The 17170-nt window shown below is 40.0% G+C and overlaps 1 protein-coding gene across 1 annotated transcript; it reads left to right on the top strand.

Annotated features, from left to right (window-relative positions):
- The first annotated feature begins 11698 nt into the window (after positions 1-11698).
- On the top strand, positions 11699-12394 carry pnrc2 (proline-rich nuclear receptor coactivator 2). The gene has a single exon (XM_059981272.1). It carries the CDS (start codon positions 11858-11860, stop codon positions 12281-12283), a length of 426 nt encoding a protein of 141 aa, XP_059837255.1. The 5' UTR covers positions 11699-11857; the 3' UTR covers positions 12284-12394.
- The last annotated feature ends 4776 nt before the right edge of the window (positions 12395-17170 follow it).

A 17170-nucleotide genomic window follows, 5' to 3' on the forward strand; every position in this document is an offset into this window, starting at 1 on the left:
TGCTTCTTGAACTTTTGAAGAGAATACACTCTGATAAAGCAAACACCGACTTGGCTTATTTTCAGTCACTTCATGAAAGCTTTCAAGAAAGGAAAATACTTCAAAATATGTTTGCCTGCACTTCACAACAAAACAGTGATGGTTTGATTGCTTCAACAAAACATTTCAAGCCCCATAAAATTAGAGAATAACTGATTCTGCCAGCAGTAAGGGAAGTTCTCAGTATGGATGCATGAATCTCTTGACCAAATAATTACAGTGATGCCACTCAACAACAACTCTATTCAAAGACAAATAGTTAAGCATCTGAGGATGCGAAACACACATTGTTAAGACAACAAAATTTGCTCTGCAGATGGATGAGTCAACTTTGCCAGGCAACGATTCTTTACTTATTGGTTATGCTTGGTTAATAAAAGATGAAAGCATGGTTCAAGATTTGTTATTTGCAAAGGGACTGGAAACAGATATGAAAGAGTAATCAATATTTCAGGTTGTTAAGCAATTTCTCAAAGAGAAGGATATTCTGCTCACCAGCATTCTTGCAAGTGCAACAGATGGGGCACCATCAATGACACGATTCCACTGTGGGGTCATTTCTTGAAAAAAGCTCAACTTAAAATATTTACCATTCACTGTGTAATTCACACACAACATCTGGTCACAAAGATATCTAAGTGATCGGCTGCCCAACTCATTAAATACAATTATCCCAGTGGCAAATAAAGTCAATTCCTATGCTTTCAATTCTCAACTATTTTGAGAGCTTTGTATTGAGAATGATAATAGCTTGAACACTTGCTGTTGCACACAGAACTCAGATGGATCTCAAAAATTGCCTGAGACAATTTTATGCACTTTTTTGAAACTGTAACAAAATTCTTTCAAAACACAAATGCTTCATTCAGTAATCCACTCAAGAATATTTGGCATGACACTGTTTACTTGCCAGAATTGTTCATAAAATTTAATGAAATACATCTTCAAATGCAAGGAAATTATGTGAATCTTACCATTGCCAAATCAGTCATCTCCACATTTCTGTTCAAGTTAACTCTACTTAAATGCAACATTGGCTGCTGTGATGCTTTACAATTTCTTAGCCTCTCTGAGTGGGAAGAGAAAGGAGGAATACCAGACAATCTTCAGCTATACTGTGCTGACCAGACTGAACTGTACCAGGACATGTCAAAGAGATTTTAGGATCTTCACTCAATCCAAATTTCAGACTGGGTAATAAATCCACTCGTGAACATTTGTAATGAGGAATTACCAGGTAGGATGAAGGAAGATCTGATCTCGTTACAAAATGACTTTAAGGTGAAGCTGAACTTTAAAAATTCATATCAAGACATTTGGTGGCAGAAATAAATCTCTGAATGGTATTCTGCACTATGGAAAAAGGTTGTTGTGTTCTTTATGTCCTGCCGAAAGGTTTCGGCCCAGAACGTTGACTGTACTTTTTTCCATAGATGCTGCCTGGCCTGCTGATTTCCTCCAGTATTTTGTGTGTGTTGCTTGGATTTCCGCACCTGTGGATTTTCTTTTGTTTGAGGTGTTCTTTATTGCCTTTCCAACATCATACTTAGTGGAGCACTGTTTCAGTACATTTGCCCAACTTCTGTCAAAGGAACAAACCAGACTGCAAATTTCTGATTGTGGGGCCCTGAGACTCCTTCTGAGGGACATTCAGCCTGACATTGAGATCCTTCTCATTGATAAGTGAAACATTTGAAAATTTTTTGCAAGCATTTGTCACTGCTTTGAATTTGCAGTTCCTATTTTCTTTCACTACACATCATAAATCAAGATTCTTTACAGTGCTCATGTAATAGCTGGAACGGGAAGCACTGGGGTGCTAGGGATGTTGTCAGGGAGCCAAGGGGGCAGTAACACAAAACTTTTTGGAGGCACTGGGGTAGATCATGAAAACCTGACAGAAGTGCTGGCATTCCAATTAGACAAATCTTGCGGTGATGGATGATTTACTTCCATTCCAGTTTTATGAGCAATGCAAAGACTAATGAAGCCAATATGGGATCAATGGTCTTCCCCACAGTTCAGGCAGAAAGGACGTAGTTAGTAAGGTGATCCACATGATGATCCCTAGTCTCCTCCTATGCCAAGATGAGGCCACTCTCAAGGTGGAGGAGCAACACATTATATTTTTCTGGGCACCCTCCCACCTGATGGCATGAATAACTATTTTTCCTTCCAGTGAACAAATTTCCTCCGCCCTTCCTTTATTCCCCATTCATTTCATTTTTCTCACCTGCTTATTATTCCCCACCTCCTTCTCTTTCTTCTATTGATAGGAGCAGAGAGTGGACAGATTATTTCTTCTCCAGTCCTTAACCTTTTCCAACCACCTTGCTTCTCCTATCACTCCAGCTAGCCTTTTCCCCCACACCCACCTTTTTATTCAGGCATCTTCCACTTTCATTCTCAGTCCTGAAGAAGGACCTCAGCACAAAACATTGACTGTTGATTAATTTCCATAGATGCTACCTGGCCTGCTGAGTTCCTCCAGCATTTTGTTTATGTTGCTTTGGATTTCCAGAACCCGCTGACCTTCTGCTGTTTGTGATGCAGCCCTCCTGAAGTTTTCTTTGGCCTCCCATGTGTTCCGAATGGACTCAGTGCCATCACAGGTAATATTTCTCCAACCTGAGAAGTCACTGAGAGAAAATTCTCATTTGTAAATGAGATGATGCATTTTTTTATTTCAAGTAAGTGTTTGTGAACAACCCAAGGGTGGTTGCTCTACTTACCTGGGAATCACTTGACATAGACGAACATAATATGTTTTATGTGGGAGTCTGCTCTCATGCATGTAATTAATGTGGCCTAAGTTAACCTAAAGTTAATGTGAAACATCAACTCTGTTTATTTCTCAATTTTTGCTGCAACATGCTGTGTTTCCAGCATGTTCTGTTTCTGACTAAAATCTTGACTTTGGCAGATCTATCAAAGAGCCTGCACTGCATGATCAAAATTTTAAGAAAGGAAGAATGCTGCCATTGGATTCTGAAGTGTAAGGGTGGGCTGCCATAGCTGCAAATTCATTATATTGAAGTATTGTTCTAACATTAAGTCAGTACCTGGATATAATCAATCCTTTTTTTCCATGTCTGGGTGGGCTGTTAAATTTTCTGAAGTTTCAGTTACACAAGAGATTCTGCAGATGCTGTAAATCCAGGGTAACACATACAAAATCCTTGAGGGACTCAGCAGATCAAGCAGCATCTATGGAAAGGAATAAACAGTTCACATTTGGGCTGAGATCAGGTCTCGCATCAAAAGGTCGACTGTTTCAAAGTTTAAAGTAAATTCATTATCAAAGTACATACTTGTTAACATAGAAAATAGGTGCAGGAGTAGGTCATTCATCTCTTCGAGCCTGCACCGCCATTCAGTATGATCATGGCTGATCATCCAATCCAATCCATTCAGAACCCTGTACCTGCTTTCTCTCCATATATCATATACAACCCTAAGATTTGTTTTCTTGCAGGTACACTCAATAAGTCCAATAACCATAATAGACTGCACTAACAGAGTGTGTAACCAGTGTGCAAAAGGCAGCAAACTGCAAATACAAAGTGTCACAGCTGTGAATTATGGAGTTGTCCATTCCAGGCAGAAATCAAAAGAAATAAAATTCAAAGAACAATGAATCTTTGAAATTTTCTGCCTAAGGGAACTGTGGAGATTCATTTAGTGAGCCTCATCAAAACTGGAATAGATACATTAGTCAATATCGATGAAGTAATAGAAATGTTAGAATACACCTTGCCAAAAAGCAGCTGAAAAAAATCTTTGTGGCCCGAGTTAAGAAGTTACAAAGCAGGTAGGAAGCAGTAAATGAGGTACTTGAGGAGTAGAAGAAATGCCAGAGAATACAAGAAGGAAATCAGGAGGGCTGAAAGAAGGCATAAGGATGCTCTAGCAGACAAGGTGAAGGAGAATCCCAAGGGCTTGCATTAATTATATACATATATGAAGTGTAAAACGATAGCAAAATTGGCCTTTGTGAAGATTGGTGTGGTTATCTCTGCATGGAGCTGAAAAAGATAGGGGAGATCTTAAATGGATTCTGTGCATCGGTATTTGCTTAGGAGACAGACACAAAGTCTATAGAAGTGAGGCAAAGCAGTAAGAAAGTTATGAACTATATATGGACTACAGAGGGGGAAAGCAAATTGGGGTGGATAAATCTTCAGAAACTGACAATGACCCTGTGCGAGGCCAGTGCAGAAATTGTAGGATCTCTGGCAGAGATATCTAAAATGTCCTTAGTAATGGGTAAGATACCAGAGGACTGGAGGATAGCCAATGTTGCTCCAATGTTTAAGAAAGTCTCGAAGAATAAATCAGGAAATAATCAGCCTGTGAGTCTGAATTCAGTAGTGGTTAAGATATTAGAAGGTATTTTTTGCATCCATATATAAAAGTATTTGGATAGACGGGGACTAATTAGGGGTTGTCACTATGGCTTTGAGTGTGGTAGGACATGCCTTACAAATCTGACATAACTTTTTGAGGAGATTTCAAGGAAAACTAGTTATGGAAAGGCAGTGAACGTTGTCTACACGGAGTTTAGCAAGGCCTTTGATAAAGTTTCACATGAATGGCTGGTCAAAAAAATTCAGTCGCTTGGCATTCAGGATGAAGTAATAAATTTGACTGAACATTGGGAAGAAGCCTTAAAGTGGTAGCAGCCCTATGCCTGTTTAACTTATCACCCCTCCTTCATTCATCTTGCTTCATCTATCACTTACAGCTTGCCCCCTTCCCTTTCCCCCACCTTCTTATTCTGGCATCTTCCCCTTCCTTTCTGGTTCTGATGAAGTATCTTAGCCCTAAACATGTCTGACCTGCTGAGTTCCTCCAATGTTCTTACAAACAATAGGCTCATAAGAGAGCTTTTGGCTTCTTGGCCTTCACAAATCAAAGTATTGAGTACAGGAGTTGGGTTGTTATGTTGAAATTGTAATAAGGCCTAATTTGAAGTATTGTGTGTAGTTCTGGTCACCTGCCTACAGGAAAGATATCAATAAGATTGAAAGAGTGCAGGGAAAATTTACAAGGATGTTGCCAGGTCTTGAAGACCTGAGCTGTAGGGGAAGGATAAGTCGGTTGTAGCCTGGGGAAAAATGCACACGCAGGACAACAAGTTTTGGGTCTTAAATTCCTTCATCTGTTTTAGATGTGTTACTGCAGGAAGAGGGTATCAAAATAAAAACAAAAAAATAAATTAAAAACAGTTCTCACTATTACAATCTCAGCTTAACTTCAGACCATACCCTTGTAAGAAAGAGTAACCTTTGTTACGTATGCGGTATGAAAATAACTAAAACTAAACATAAAAAACTGTGCTTAATCTCCAAACATATATAGGCAAGAACTTGAAATGAATTCACCTCATTCACGCTAGTAAGGAACTTTGTATCACACTATCCAGCACTGATCAATTTACGTGTGATAATCTTTCCTCACCAAACCTGGGGAAAACATTCGAACATCATCCTTTCAAGAACATGGCAACACTTTATTCTACTCCACCCATACAAATGACATCACTGTTTTCTCTTAAAGGCACAGGGAGCTATTTTAACATTACCAAGGTGAACACATAAGTGCACTTTAACAATAAAAAAATGACATTCAGCAGTCACCTAGTTACTAATGGGTTGAGGATGAAAGGTGAAATGTTAAATAATACATGAAAGAAACTTCTTTGCTCAGAGGGTGGTGAGAGCGTGACTTCAATTTCAGCACAAGAGAAATTTAGATCGGTTCATGGATGGGATGGGAATAGAGGGCTATGGTCCAGGTGCGAGGTGGTGGGACTAGGCTATTATGCATGGACTAGATGGGCCAAAGGGCTTGCTTATGTCCTGTAGTGTTCCATGACTCCATAACTCTAGCTGAACTCCTTTCTATTGTTTATACTGTATGTTCCTACACTACTGATTCACATTAATTTAAGGATTAAGTAAGGTATGTCCAAGTAAATTGCACTTGTATTTCTTGCATCCAGATATTATTATAAATATTGCGTATGTGAATGCTCATTTATTGCTGAAGCTACAACATTATCACATGGCTACATTTATTTTCAGAACATCTTTGCTCTATTAAGTCGAATAAAATTGAATACATGTATATTGAAAACATGAGAAATTCTGCAGGTGCTGGAAATGCAAAGCAACACACACACAAAATACTAGAGGAAATCAACAAGTCAGGCAGAGTCTATGGAAATGAATAACCGTCGACATTACATGGCAAGACCCTTCTTCAGGACTGCTGGAATGGAATGGAGAAGATGCCAGAATAAAAAGGCAGGTGGTGTGGAAGGAGGGTAGCTCAAAAGTGAAGCAAGGTGGGTGGGAACGGTAAAAGGCGGGAGAGGAAGAAATCTGACAGAAGAGGAGAATGAACCGTAGGAGGAAAGGATGGAGAAGGGGATACAGGGTGGGGGGGGGTAGTGATAGGCAGGTGAGAGGGGTAAGAGACCGGGGGGGGGGGGACAGAGGTAAAGGGATTACCACAATGACACCTAAATGACACCTAGTCGGGCATATTTTAACTTTTTTAGATAGAAATCATACAGTAGTTTGATCCCCTTTTACAAGAATGTCTCCTGATAAACAGAGCCTTGCGGTTTAAAATTATTAACTGTGGCCATAAATTTGCTGCAATTATGTTCGTGTTTCAAGAGCACTGCTTGGTCAATATTTTCTTGCAAACAATTTAAAAAAATTATACTTTATGATCTTTCTAAAGACTGCACTTTGAAGGTAACAGCCTTTGAAAAGTAAATTTCAGTTTGTGATATCATTACTTACAGAGCACATTTCCATCAAAATGTAAATTGAGTGTCACTTGGTTGAACTGCAATGTAAATAAATCCAAACACAAATAATCTCTGAGGTACGTTGTGCACTTTTGACGGAGACTACACATGTAGAGTGAGCAGAGAAAATACAAACACAAAATAGTGTGGTATTTGCTGACATTTTCAGTGCATCAGAAGGTCAGCTGGTATATCAGTAATGGTAAAGCAATTATAAAACCTGGCCACCTTGCAGTTCAATGTCAGATAATATGTGGTACATTGATTTGGATATACTGTAGATTAGTACTATAATGTGCAGGCACGTGTGTGGGGACCCATCTTGAGGAGAGAGCTATATGGAGAAGGCTGAAGAGAGCTGGACTATGCACATCAATACTCTCATCCTTCTACAGATGCTCAGCAAAGAGCATCCCGACATGCTGCATCACTGCATGGTAGGGAAACTGCACTGTGGTGGATAGGAAGGCTCTACAATGGATAGCCAAAACTGCCCAATGCATCACTCACATCAGCATACCCAGCATCAAGGATGTATAATCAGAAAGGTGCCTGAAAAAGGCCAGCAACATCATGAAGTATCCCTGCTCCTGGACTGTTGTCCTCCTTCCATTAGAAAGTCAGTTGGTTAGCATCCATGCCAGGACCACCAGACTCAAAAGCAGGTATTTTCCCCTAGCAACAAGGCTGATCAACACTTCTACCCACAAACACACTCTACTACACCCCCACCATTACTACTTAAACATCTCCTACCAGAGTATTCTTGCATTACTTTATGGACAATCAATCTACATGCGTCTATAAATTAGCTTCTGTATTTATATTTTTTATTATTGTGTTATTTATCTTGTTGGGTTTATTTTTGTGCTGCATTAGATCCAGAGTAACAATTATTCTGTTCTCCTTTACACGTGGGTACTTGAAATAACATTAAACCACCTTGAAGCGGTAAGGGAGAGACTTACCTGAAAGATTTTCCCAATTGTAATTGTAGAAACAACACAAATTCAAAATGCACATCTTAATGATATCACAGTAAAATTATTTCCTAGATTTTTGATATCAGCTGTGGTTTGGTAAGCAAACTCTAAACAATGAGTCAGAAGGTCGTGGGAGGAAATTTAATCAAAAGGCATATCATTTATCTATGTCTGATAGACATACCATTTATGTTGACGTGATTTTTTTATTTATTGCTTTCTTTTATATTGTTCCAGCTATTTTTTTGACATTGAGTATAAATAACTTTGTTTTGAATACTGAAATTACTTGATAGAAAGTATGGAAAACTTGAATCAATTTTAAAAAATGATAAACTTACATATTGTTTCCCCATGTCTTCTTGGGCACAAATTACAGATAGATAACACACAGAGTAAACATTGCAGTAAGCAGTAAGTAGCACAAAGCTACAGTGCATGAGTAATGGGCTCCTGAAATTCTGTCACATTGAACAATGATTATTTTCACTTTGAATTAACATTTCTATGTACAGGTCCTGCCCATCTTATAAATGCCCAAATTATGTACACTCGTGCATGAGTGAGCATTTGGCTGAACTGTGGAATGGATTTTCGAACTACTGTAAGGATAAAAACAATTTTTTAAATTTGGGAATTAAGTATGCAGCCGCACTTACGACTTGCAAACTGTTCGAGTTACAAACTGTTTACGTAAAATCTGTCATAACCTGGGGAAGATCCCTATCGGGGGAGAAAGTAAGAAGTAAAATATGGAACTTTGAGAGATTTCCCCAAAGACTACATTTTTTTCCTGTTTTTTTGTGCCTGATGCATTCGTGCACGGAGATACTCAGACGTACATGGTGGTGCCCACAGACATGTAACACAAGCCTGGATTTTAGAAAGGTATTTTAATCCAGCAAAGCTGCATTCTCATGCAGAAGGTGGCCTTCAATAGCATATGAGACCTATTTAAAGGGGACCTGCCTAAACACATAACATGTGGAATCTAGGACTAGGAACACACCTCAGATAAGCCTTCTTTTAAAGCGGCAGCCAACACTAGCAAAGCTCTTCCTGGTTAACTCAATCACCTTGCTCTGGTTGAAAATCCAACCATTTTTGCCAGAGATGGCAATATTCTTCTTGACCCCCTAACCCGTTCAGAAGCTTGCACTCTTCTGATTGAGCCACCACTTCCCCCAGCTACCCCAACTACCCCAACTACTGATCACGACTCCATCCCTCCAAAGACCTGAGTGCCTCAAGGCCCCTACCATCCCATCATCCCCACAACAGATGCAATGGGCTCACTTGCCTACTTGTCTAATGAATTCTACCACTCTTAAAAACTGCACAGAGATTGAGAACGAACTTTCTTCAGACCATTGGCCTTTATGTGTTTCAAAATTATGCCCAAATTAATTTAACAAAGTCTCCAAGTTAAGAGGCTTTGCTATAGAGTTTTGGAACTAACCCACTAAAATTACTACAAGTAGATCTGATCTCATTCCTACAGGCAAGATATAGTTGCAGTCGAGAGGGTTAACTAAAGTGCACAGTCAGGATTCCAAGATGAAATATGCTGCCATATGTGGAGGGGAATGTGTCGGGTAGTAATATGGATAACTAGAAAATGAGGAAGCAGGTGTGAAATTAACTAACAACATTGATATCTGTTAACTTGTATAATTACTGCAACAAACTTGTGCAAGTAGCCCTGTTGTGAGGGCTTGTCATTGCAGAATGTCAGTGTCATTTAAAGCAAACACTGAATCCCACAATGGGTGCTGGGAAGCAATCAGAGCACATTCTGATAAAGAAGGTATTAAACAGAGCCTTTGCACAACTGCTTAGAAGGTTAAGGAAGATTCAGCTGAAGTTTTCAAAATATTTTATTTTTACTGGTTACTGATTGGTAGATAGGAATTGGGGAGTCGACCCTGAAAATTAGAACCAGGTCCAAGAAACAACTTATACTGTATGCAATATTAACTAAGCATCTGCATTAACTTAATGTGACAGTTGAGATTATATCTGGCCTCAGTTAGGAAACACTGAAATGTGTCCAATAAGAACACGACAGAAAGACAACATTTACTCAATGTTCAGTGGAGAACATTGTGGATGACCTTAGAGACCAATCCAATGCAGCATTCCACAAGAAAGACATAACCTCTTTCCCAAGGGGCATCAGGGTAGTGGAAGAGATGGTCCAGCACTGTAGGGGCAGCACAGTAGTGCAATGGTTAGCAACACACTTTAAAGCACTAGTGTTTGTGGTCCAATTCCTGTAAGGAGTTTGTATATTCTCCCCATGACCATGTGTGTTTCTGCCGGGTGCTCTGGTTTCCTCCTACATTTCAAAGACATACTGTTATGGTTAATGGGTCGCGGGCATGCTACGTTAGCACCAAATGCGTGGCAACCCTGCTGGGCTGTTCAGCACATCCTGACTGATTTGATTTGATGCAAAGCGAAGCATTTCATTTTTTAGTTGGATGAGCATGTGACAAATAAAGCTAATCTTAATCTTTAAAACTCCAGAAAGAACTTTTTGGATACCAGCAAAGTCCAAAGACTGTACATATAATGAAACACTCACTGGTTTTTCCTTGCTTATATGAAGAGAGAGCTGCAACAGTAGCTAACAGGCAGCATACAGGCACCGTTCCATGAGTTCACTAACATGGGGAGATAAAATCTAGCAATAACTCTAGAAGATGTAGGAACAGAAACAGACCATTTAGACCATCAAGATTGCTCCACCATTCATTCAGGCTGATTTGTATTTCCCTCCCATCCCCTTTCTCCTGCCCTGGAGTCTTAGAGTCATAGATCACTACAACACAGAACCTGACCCTTCAGCCTATTTAGTCTGCACCGAAATGTTGTACTGCCAGAACTTGCTGATGACAAAAAACAAAGAACCTAGAAGAGGATTTGAACTCCGGGCAAGCTCTGGATTCGCTGATGATGGGATGCTGAACACGACTCCGTAAACTCTGCTCTCACCAATTTGCTTAATGTACATCAAGGCCCACTCCCCCTGCCGTCAAATGTGGAGCAGAGGCTTAGAATCCAGATTGTCCTCTAATTCCTCCATTTCCCTGTCCCTAAACCATAACCTGATCACTGTCTCCCCTCCCTATCTACAAAACCATCCCTACAGACCTAAAAAACAACCAAGTATGAGCCACGGCTTTGAGAGAAACCGCAACTCTGAGCCATCTTTAAAAAAAAATGTGTTAAGCTCTCACCTCATTTATCAGAGTCAGGATCAGTTTCAATATCACTGACTTATATTGTGACATCTGGTGTTTTGCGGCAGTAGTGCATTGCAATTCATAATAATAAAAACTATAAATTACCATAAATATATATAATTATATCAATTGTGCAAAAGGAGAGGGAGAAATGCTGAGGTATTGTTAATAGGTTCATTGTTCATTCAGAAATCTGATGGCAGAGGGGAAGAAGCTCGTGCTGAAATGTTGAGTGTGTATCTTCAGGCTCCTGTACAGGGAGCAATGAGAAGAGAACATGTCCTGGATGATGGGAGTTCCCTTTGAGCCATCAGCTTTTAAAAGTGAACTGGATGCTGAGGAGGCTAGAGCTCATGATGGAGCTTTTTCTATTACTATGCAGTGGCCCCTCCGTACCAATTGATCATGCAAACAGTTAGAATGTTCTCCACAATACATATGTTGATATTTGTGAATGTCTTTGGTAACGTTAATTGTCCTCAAACTCCTAATGAAGTGAAGCTGCAGTCCTGCCTTCTTTGTAATTGCACCAATATGTTGGGCCCAGGATTGATCCTCAAGGATGTTAACGCACAAGAACCTGAAATTGTTGGCTAAGCGCCTGTTTCCGGGTTCGGTGGAGAGTTGGGGCTGCTCACCGCCTCCTTACCTCCGAGAAGCGGCGAGCCCATGCCGGCGTCATCCTCGGGCCGAGTCCCGCTGCACGATCCGCAGAGCTCCGGACGCTTTTGCTACCAGGTTATTAACTTCTTCGGAAAAAGAAAATGGGAGGGGTTGAAAGGCTAAATATTCCAATATCACAGCCAAGCTCTGGCACTCCCAAGCAAAACCAGCACCTGAACAATAACTGGCATAAGGGCAAGGACAACAATCTCAGCCACATGAAGTTGGCATACAAGAAGGCCCATGAACGATGCATCTCTGAGACCTGTCAGACTATGCAAAAGGATGCAAAAATGGTTATGCACTTTACTGCAAGTAATCAGAGCTGGGAAACTATTCTGAGCACTTCTAATACACTACTACAATCACAGTGTGACCAAAATTATGCTGGAGCCAAGTTTAGTGAGCCACCATCTCCAAGTGTATTACCCAAACCTCCGAGCCACTGGGTACATCTTCCCCTGGAGCCTTCTGACCACAGTGACATGGCCTTCCAGTTGAAGACCTTACTTAAAGTGCAAGCATAGTCTGTAGCTTAAATAGGGCAGGTTCAAACAGAACTGGAAGCTTTGTTCTGTCATTCAATGCAGTTTTCAACCATTGCCTTTAATTACCCATTTAAGGTGGATATTTGCTTAGTGTATTAAAAAAAAAGAACCTGAAATTTTTCATCCCTTCCAGCTCCGATCCTCAACAAGGACTCATGGGTGGTCCCTTGACTTCCCTTTCTGAATTCCACAATAAATTCCCTGGTCTTACTGACACTGAGTGTTGTTGCTGTGACACTACTCAACCAGCTGATCTATCTTCCTCCTCTATGCCTCCTTGTTACCATCTGAAATTCTGCCAATAATATTTGTGTCATTGGCAAATTTATAGATGGATAGAGATTTCAGTGGATAGAGATGCTACCGAGTTGCAATCAGAAATGAGAGTGAGCTTGAACAAAATTACAGCACCAAAACAGAAACTAGCCTGGCCAAATTAATTGTGTTACCAGTGTGGCAGAGGCTCACATACACAAAATAAATGTAGATTTAAAGACAAACCTTGCAGACAATGCAATGAAGTAGGACACATACAAAGAGCATGTTGGGTAGACAAATAAATGATCTGCACAGGGATGAGAAAAAGATAAAAAGTCAGGTTGCAGTTTCAAATAGAGTTCTGATTTGCCTGCTATTGATGAAATACCTAATAATGATGAGAGTGATACAGGATTGTGTAGCTTTGAGATTTACAGTGTGAAAATTAAAAATAGACATGCAGCACAGCTTACACCAGAATTGAACGGCAAATTAATTAAAATGGAATTGGACACTAGTTCAGCTGCTTCAGTCATTCCACAAAATGAGTTCAAACAGCAGTTCAGAGGTACTAAATTGAAGCCTGCAGATATCCAACTAAGAACTGAGAAAAGACTGGGAAAAGATAACTCCTGTGGGAATGGCACTTGTGACAGTGAAAAATAACAGCCAGTCACAATGAGCTTGCATGTGGCAAAAACAGGAGGACCAGTATTGTGGGGCATGTTTGACTGAGAGGAGTACAACTTGATTAGAGTTTCATCCACAATTTGCATGTCATAACCCCTGCAGTGAAGCCATCTGAAAGTGGACACTCCACAACCAACAACTCACCAGCTACACTGTTCCAGATTCATCCCTTGTGTTCACACTTGGATCTCCTCAAACCTAGTCTTAAGAGGAGGGTGCAGGACAAACAGTTGAGACAAACTGAAAGCTCCTCAAGTAAGAAATTTTGATGTTTCACTCCTGGACAAACAGTCCTGGTGAGGGACTACACAGGTAATCAAAGATGGGTACTCAGAAAGATTAGGGACAGAATGGATCACTCTCCTACACAGTGGAGTTTGAAACTGATGTCATCTGGAGATGATTCATCCATCAATTGAGGAGAGCAGAGTCAATTGTGAGAGAAGAATGTTGGCTACTGCCATCAAAACCACTTCTTGCAGTCTCAGAGTCATATCCTACAACCACCAATTCAATTTTTCCTCTATATTTATCACGTATTGCATTGTACTACTGCTGCAAAGTTAACAAAGTACACGACTTATGCAGGTGGTAATAAACCTGATTCTGAGAACTAAATAATGTCATCAACACAGAACCAGACCATTTGGCTCAGCTAAAAAGTTAGGTACTACCAACCCACTTCATCTCACTGTTGCTGTTTTCAGCTGTTTATCATTAGTAGGCTATGTTAACTTGACTGGATGTGCAAGGACAGTAGGACAAAACCTGATACAGATGGTAAAATGCCGATAATCTGGCTCAGAGCTAAACTGGGCAAAATCCAAACCAGGGATTACTAACAGCTAACATCGATAGTCTGTGTAAAACATAAATGTTAACAGCAAATGACATCAGTTGTGGGAAATATCCAAATTTATATAACAATAAAACAGGCTTCTGAGAAAAGAAAGACATGTTTGAATACTTGCACTAAAAAACAGTCAATTAAAATTGATTTACAAAGAAATCTGTGAACTTGTTGCAGTCTGATACTGTGGACACCAGAATCTGTCAAAATATCAAAGGTTCTCTCTCAATGGGTACTGTTGGCATTCAACTATAAGTTCACAAGAGAAATTTCAAAGCATATAGACATGGCGGTGTTAAATGCTTAGAGGCAACAGAAGAGCAGATCACTACCGTGATGCATTTTAGTTCAAGCTAAATCACATTGATTTGTCATAGGTTTATGTTGACCATAATTCCATCCTGGCAAAAATTCACTTCAGCATGAATTGTTTGGCACAGACAAGCCCAGAGAAGTCCAGCTTAGTTACACATTGTGCATCATCACAGGAATTCTCCAACTAATGCATCTTTCATGCTTCCTGATTCAAATGACATTACATGCCGTCAGAGTGCAGAGAGATTCCGGCAAGCAAGCCTCTCAGGAAAGCATTAATCCAGGCCTTCCTCTGTTCTGTCATCTTTTCAGCCCACCATCTTGTGTCACAACATCCTCTGTGGATTAGGTTGTTGCACCGTGATAACAGAGGAGGACCTGTGGCCAGAAGACTGGAACCTGATCATCCAGCTAACAGTACTTTACCATTTATCACAGAGCTCAGCCACATGCATAGGACCTACTGCATTGTCAGAGGACCCTTCTTGGCCATTTCCGGAGTGGGCAAAGCCTCTCAAGTAGTAAATCAACACTTTTGGAGGTCTCGAGATATTCTAATCATGCAGACTAAATCAAAGCATACATTGCACATACCCATAAATAAGTTCAATACCAGGGTCCATGAGCTACACATGGATACCAAAAACGTTATTGTCAGAATCAGAATACAAGCAAATAAAATATAAATACATTATTGGTTATGTCACTTTGAATAAAAATGGGTTAAAATGAAGGGACAAATATTGAATCCACTTGAAATTAATCATGTATGTAATTATGTGAACTTACCATCTATCTGAGTAAATAATAAATTTTATTTATATTATAAGATGGGGTCTATTTATTTTATAAGATGGGGTCTTAGCTGTTTTAATTTGCATCCGATGTAAAATGATTTATTATTGCAAAGCTGGAGATGGGGCGTGAGCCCATGATTGACTCCATTGCTTCTCAGTAATTAAAGTGTCAAGCAAGACTGAAGTTGATGAGGACAAGAGTGGAGGACAGGCAGGTAGTTGGCACCATCCATGTGCATTTAATAAATAAATCTCTCTCTCTCTCTCTCTCTCTCTCCCTCTCCCCTCCCTCTCCTCCCCCCTCCCCAATTAGAGGAAAGTGCAGGAATCCTGGGATCCAAGTTGCCAGGATTGATTGGCAAGGCTGTGTCCTTGTTTTGGGGGATTTTGAGGATCATGTTGCATGTGTTTATGGCTCCAGATTACTTTTTTTGCTGCTTTTGAGCAGCTTGATCAGGGCGATCGATGTGGATTGGGACATTTTGGTGAAGAATAGCTCTGTGGCCTTCAGTGTGCTAGTGGCAGGATACTGAACTGAGCTCAACTGAATACTATTGGAACCTGGTTTGATATTTGATACTGTATATATGCTGTTTGCTCGCAAATCTGTTCTTTCTTCCTTCATTGGGTATTTGATGTTAACTTGAAGGGGTTCCGTGTTGTTTCTTTTCTTTGTAGCTGCCTGTGGGAGGAGGCAGTCATATTCTGCATACATACTTTTATAATAAATATACTTCAAATCTTTAAAACTGCTGATCATACTTAAATTGGCTCCAATTTCATATATATTGATCAAAAAATCCTCATTTATTGAAAACAATGATTAATTTGCTTGCAAAAAGCAATATTTAGAATAGTTTTTGAATCAGAAATGCTTAGAATGAACATCTATCTGTTCACGCAACTCACCATAGCATTTGCTTCAATTTGCTTAAATAAATACTGGACTGAAGAGATATATCGCTGCCAGCATTGGCATTTTACCAGCAGACAGGCTTATCTTCTGACAACTGGCTGCAATTTCATTTGAATCAATTATGTTTTGAGCTGAAAACAGTTTGACACCAAAACCGAAAGACCCAGAGACACCCAGGTTTGTCTACTATCAAGTAAGTGTGGCTAATTTTCAACTTCAAATGAAATACTTAGAGTCTGCAGTCTTGGAGGGGGCAATGGGGCAGTATTAAGCTAGGTTTCCATGGAAATGGAAGATTCCATAATTATGTATTTTACATAGTCTTTTGGAACTGGAATAACTTCCACTCCAGCTTTGTGGCTGAAAAGGCCCTTCTTAGAACCACAGATGGAACAAGAGATGCTTGTCATGGCGTGCATGTGGGCAGTTTGTGAGGTGGCACACCACTTCTGCAGATTATGCAGGGCTTATGTGTGCAGGCAATAATATTCCAAATGTTCCTCCTCCTCTTGAAGCAGCACAAGCCAGAGACTCCCAGGAAGTTAGTGGGAATGTTGCATTTCTTCAAAAAAGTCTTGAGCATATCTGGGAAATCTTTCCTCCAGCTATGAAATAACCTCTTCTCACTTCCAAGCTCTGGAAAAAAGTGTCTGTTTTGGGAGGCTGGTGTCGGAAATACAAATAACATGGCCTTCCAGTTGAACTGATAGAATATAGCAAGGGCCTTAATACTGGAGATGCAGACACAAAAGAGAACTTTGGTGCCTATTCACTTACACTTCCAATGAATTTGGAGGAGTTTGTATAGATAGACTTAGTATCATCTTTTCAGTGTATTAAGGTGTTGAAAGTAGGTAGCACACGTTTCAGAAATCTACAAATAGACAAAGAACACTGCTGACTGGTAAACTAGCATTCAGCTCAGCATTCAATACTATTATCCCCTCAAAATTAATCCATTGTCTTCAAGACCTTGGCCTCAATACCTCTATTTGCACTTGGATCCTCGATTTCTTCACTTGCAGACCCCAATCAGTTCG

Source organism: Hypanus sabinus, chromosome 10 (genome assembly GCF_030144855.1).
Source record: "Hypanus sabinus isolate sHypSab1 chromosome 10, sHypSab1.hap1, whole genome shotgun sequence".
NCBI lineage: Eukaryota > Metazoa > Chordata > Chondrichthyes > Myliobatiformes > Dasyatidae > Hypanus > Hypanus sabinus.

Coding starts and splice junctions, on each gene's coding strand:
- pnrc2 (XM_059981272.1), top strand. CDS start 11,858: ATGGGAGGGGTTGAAAGGCTAAATATTCCAATATCACAGCCAAGCTCT.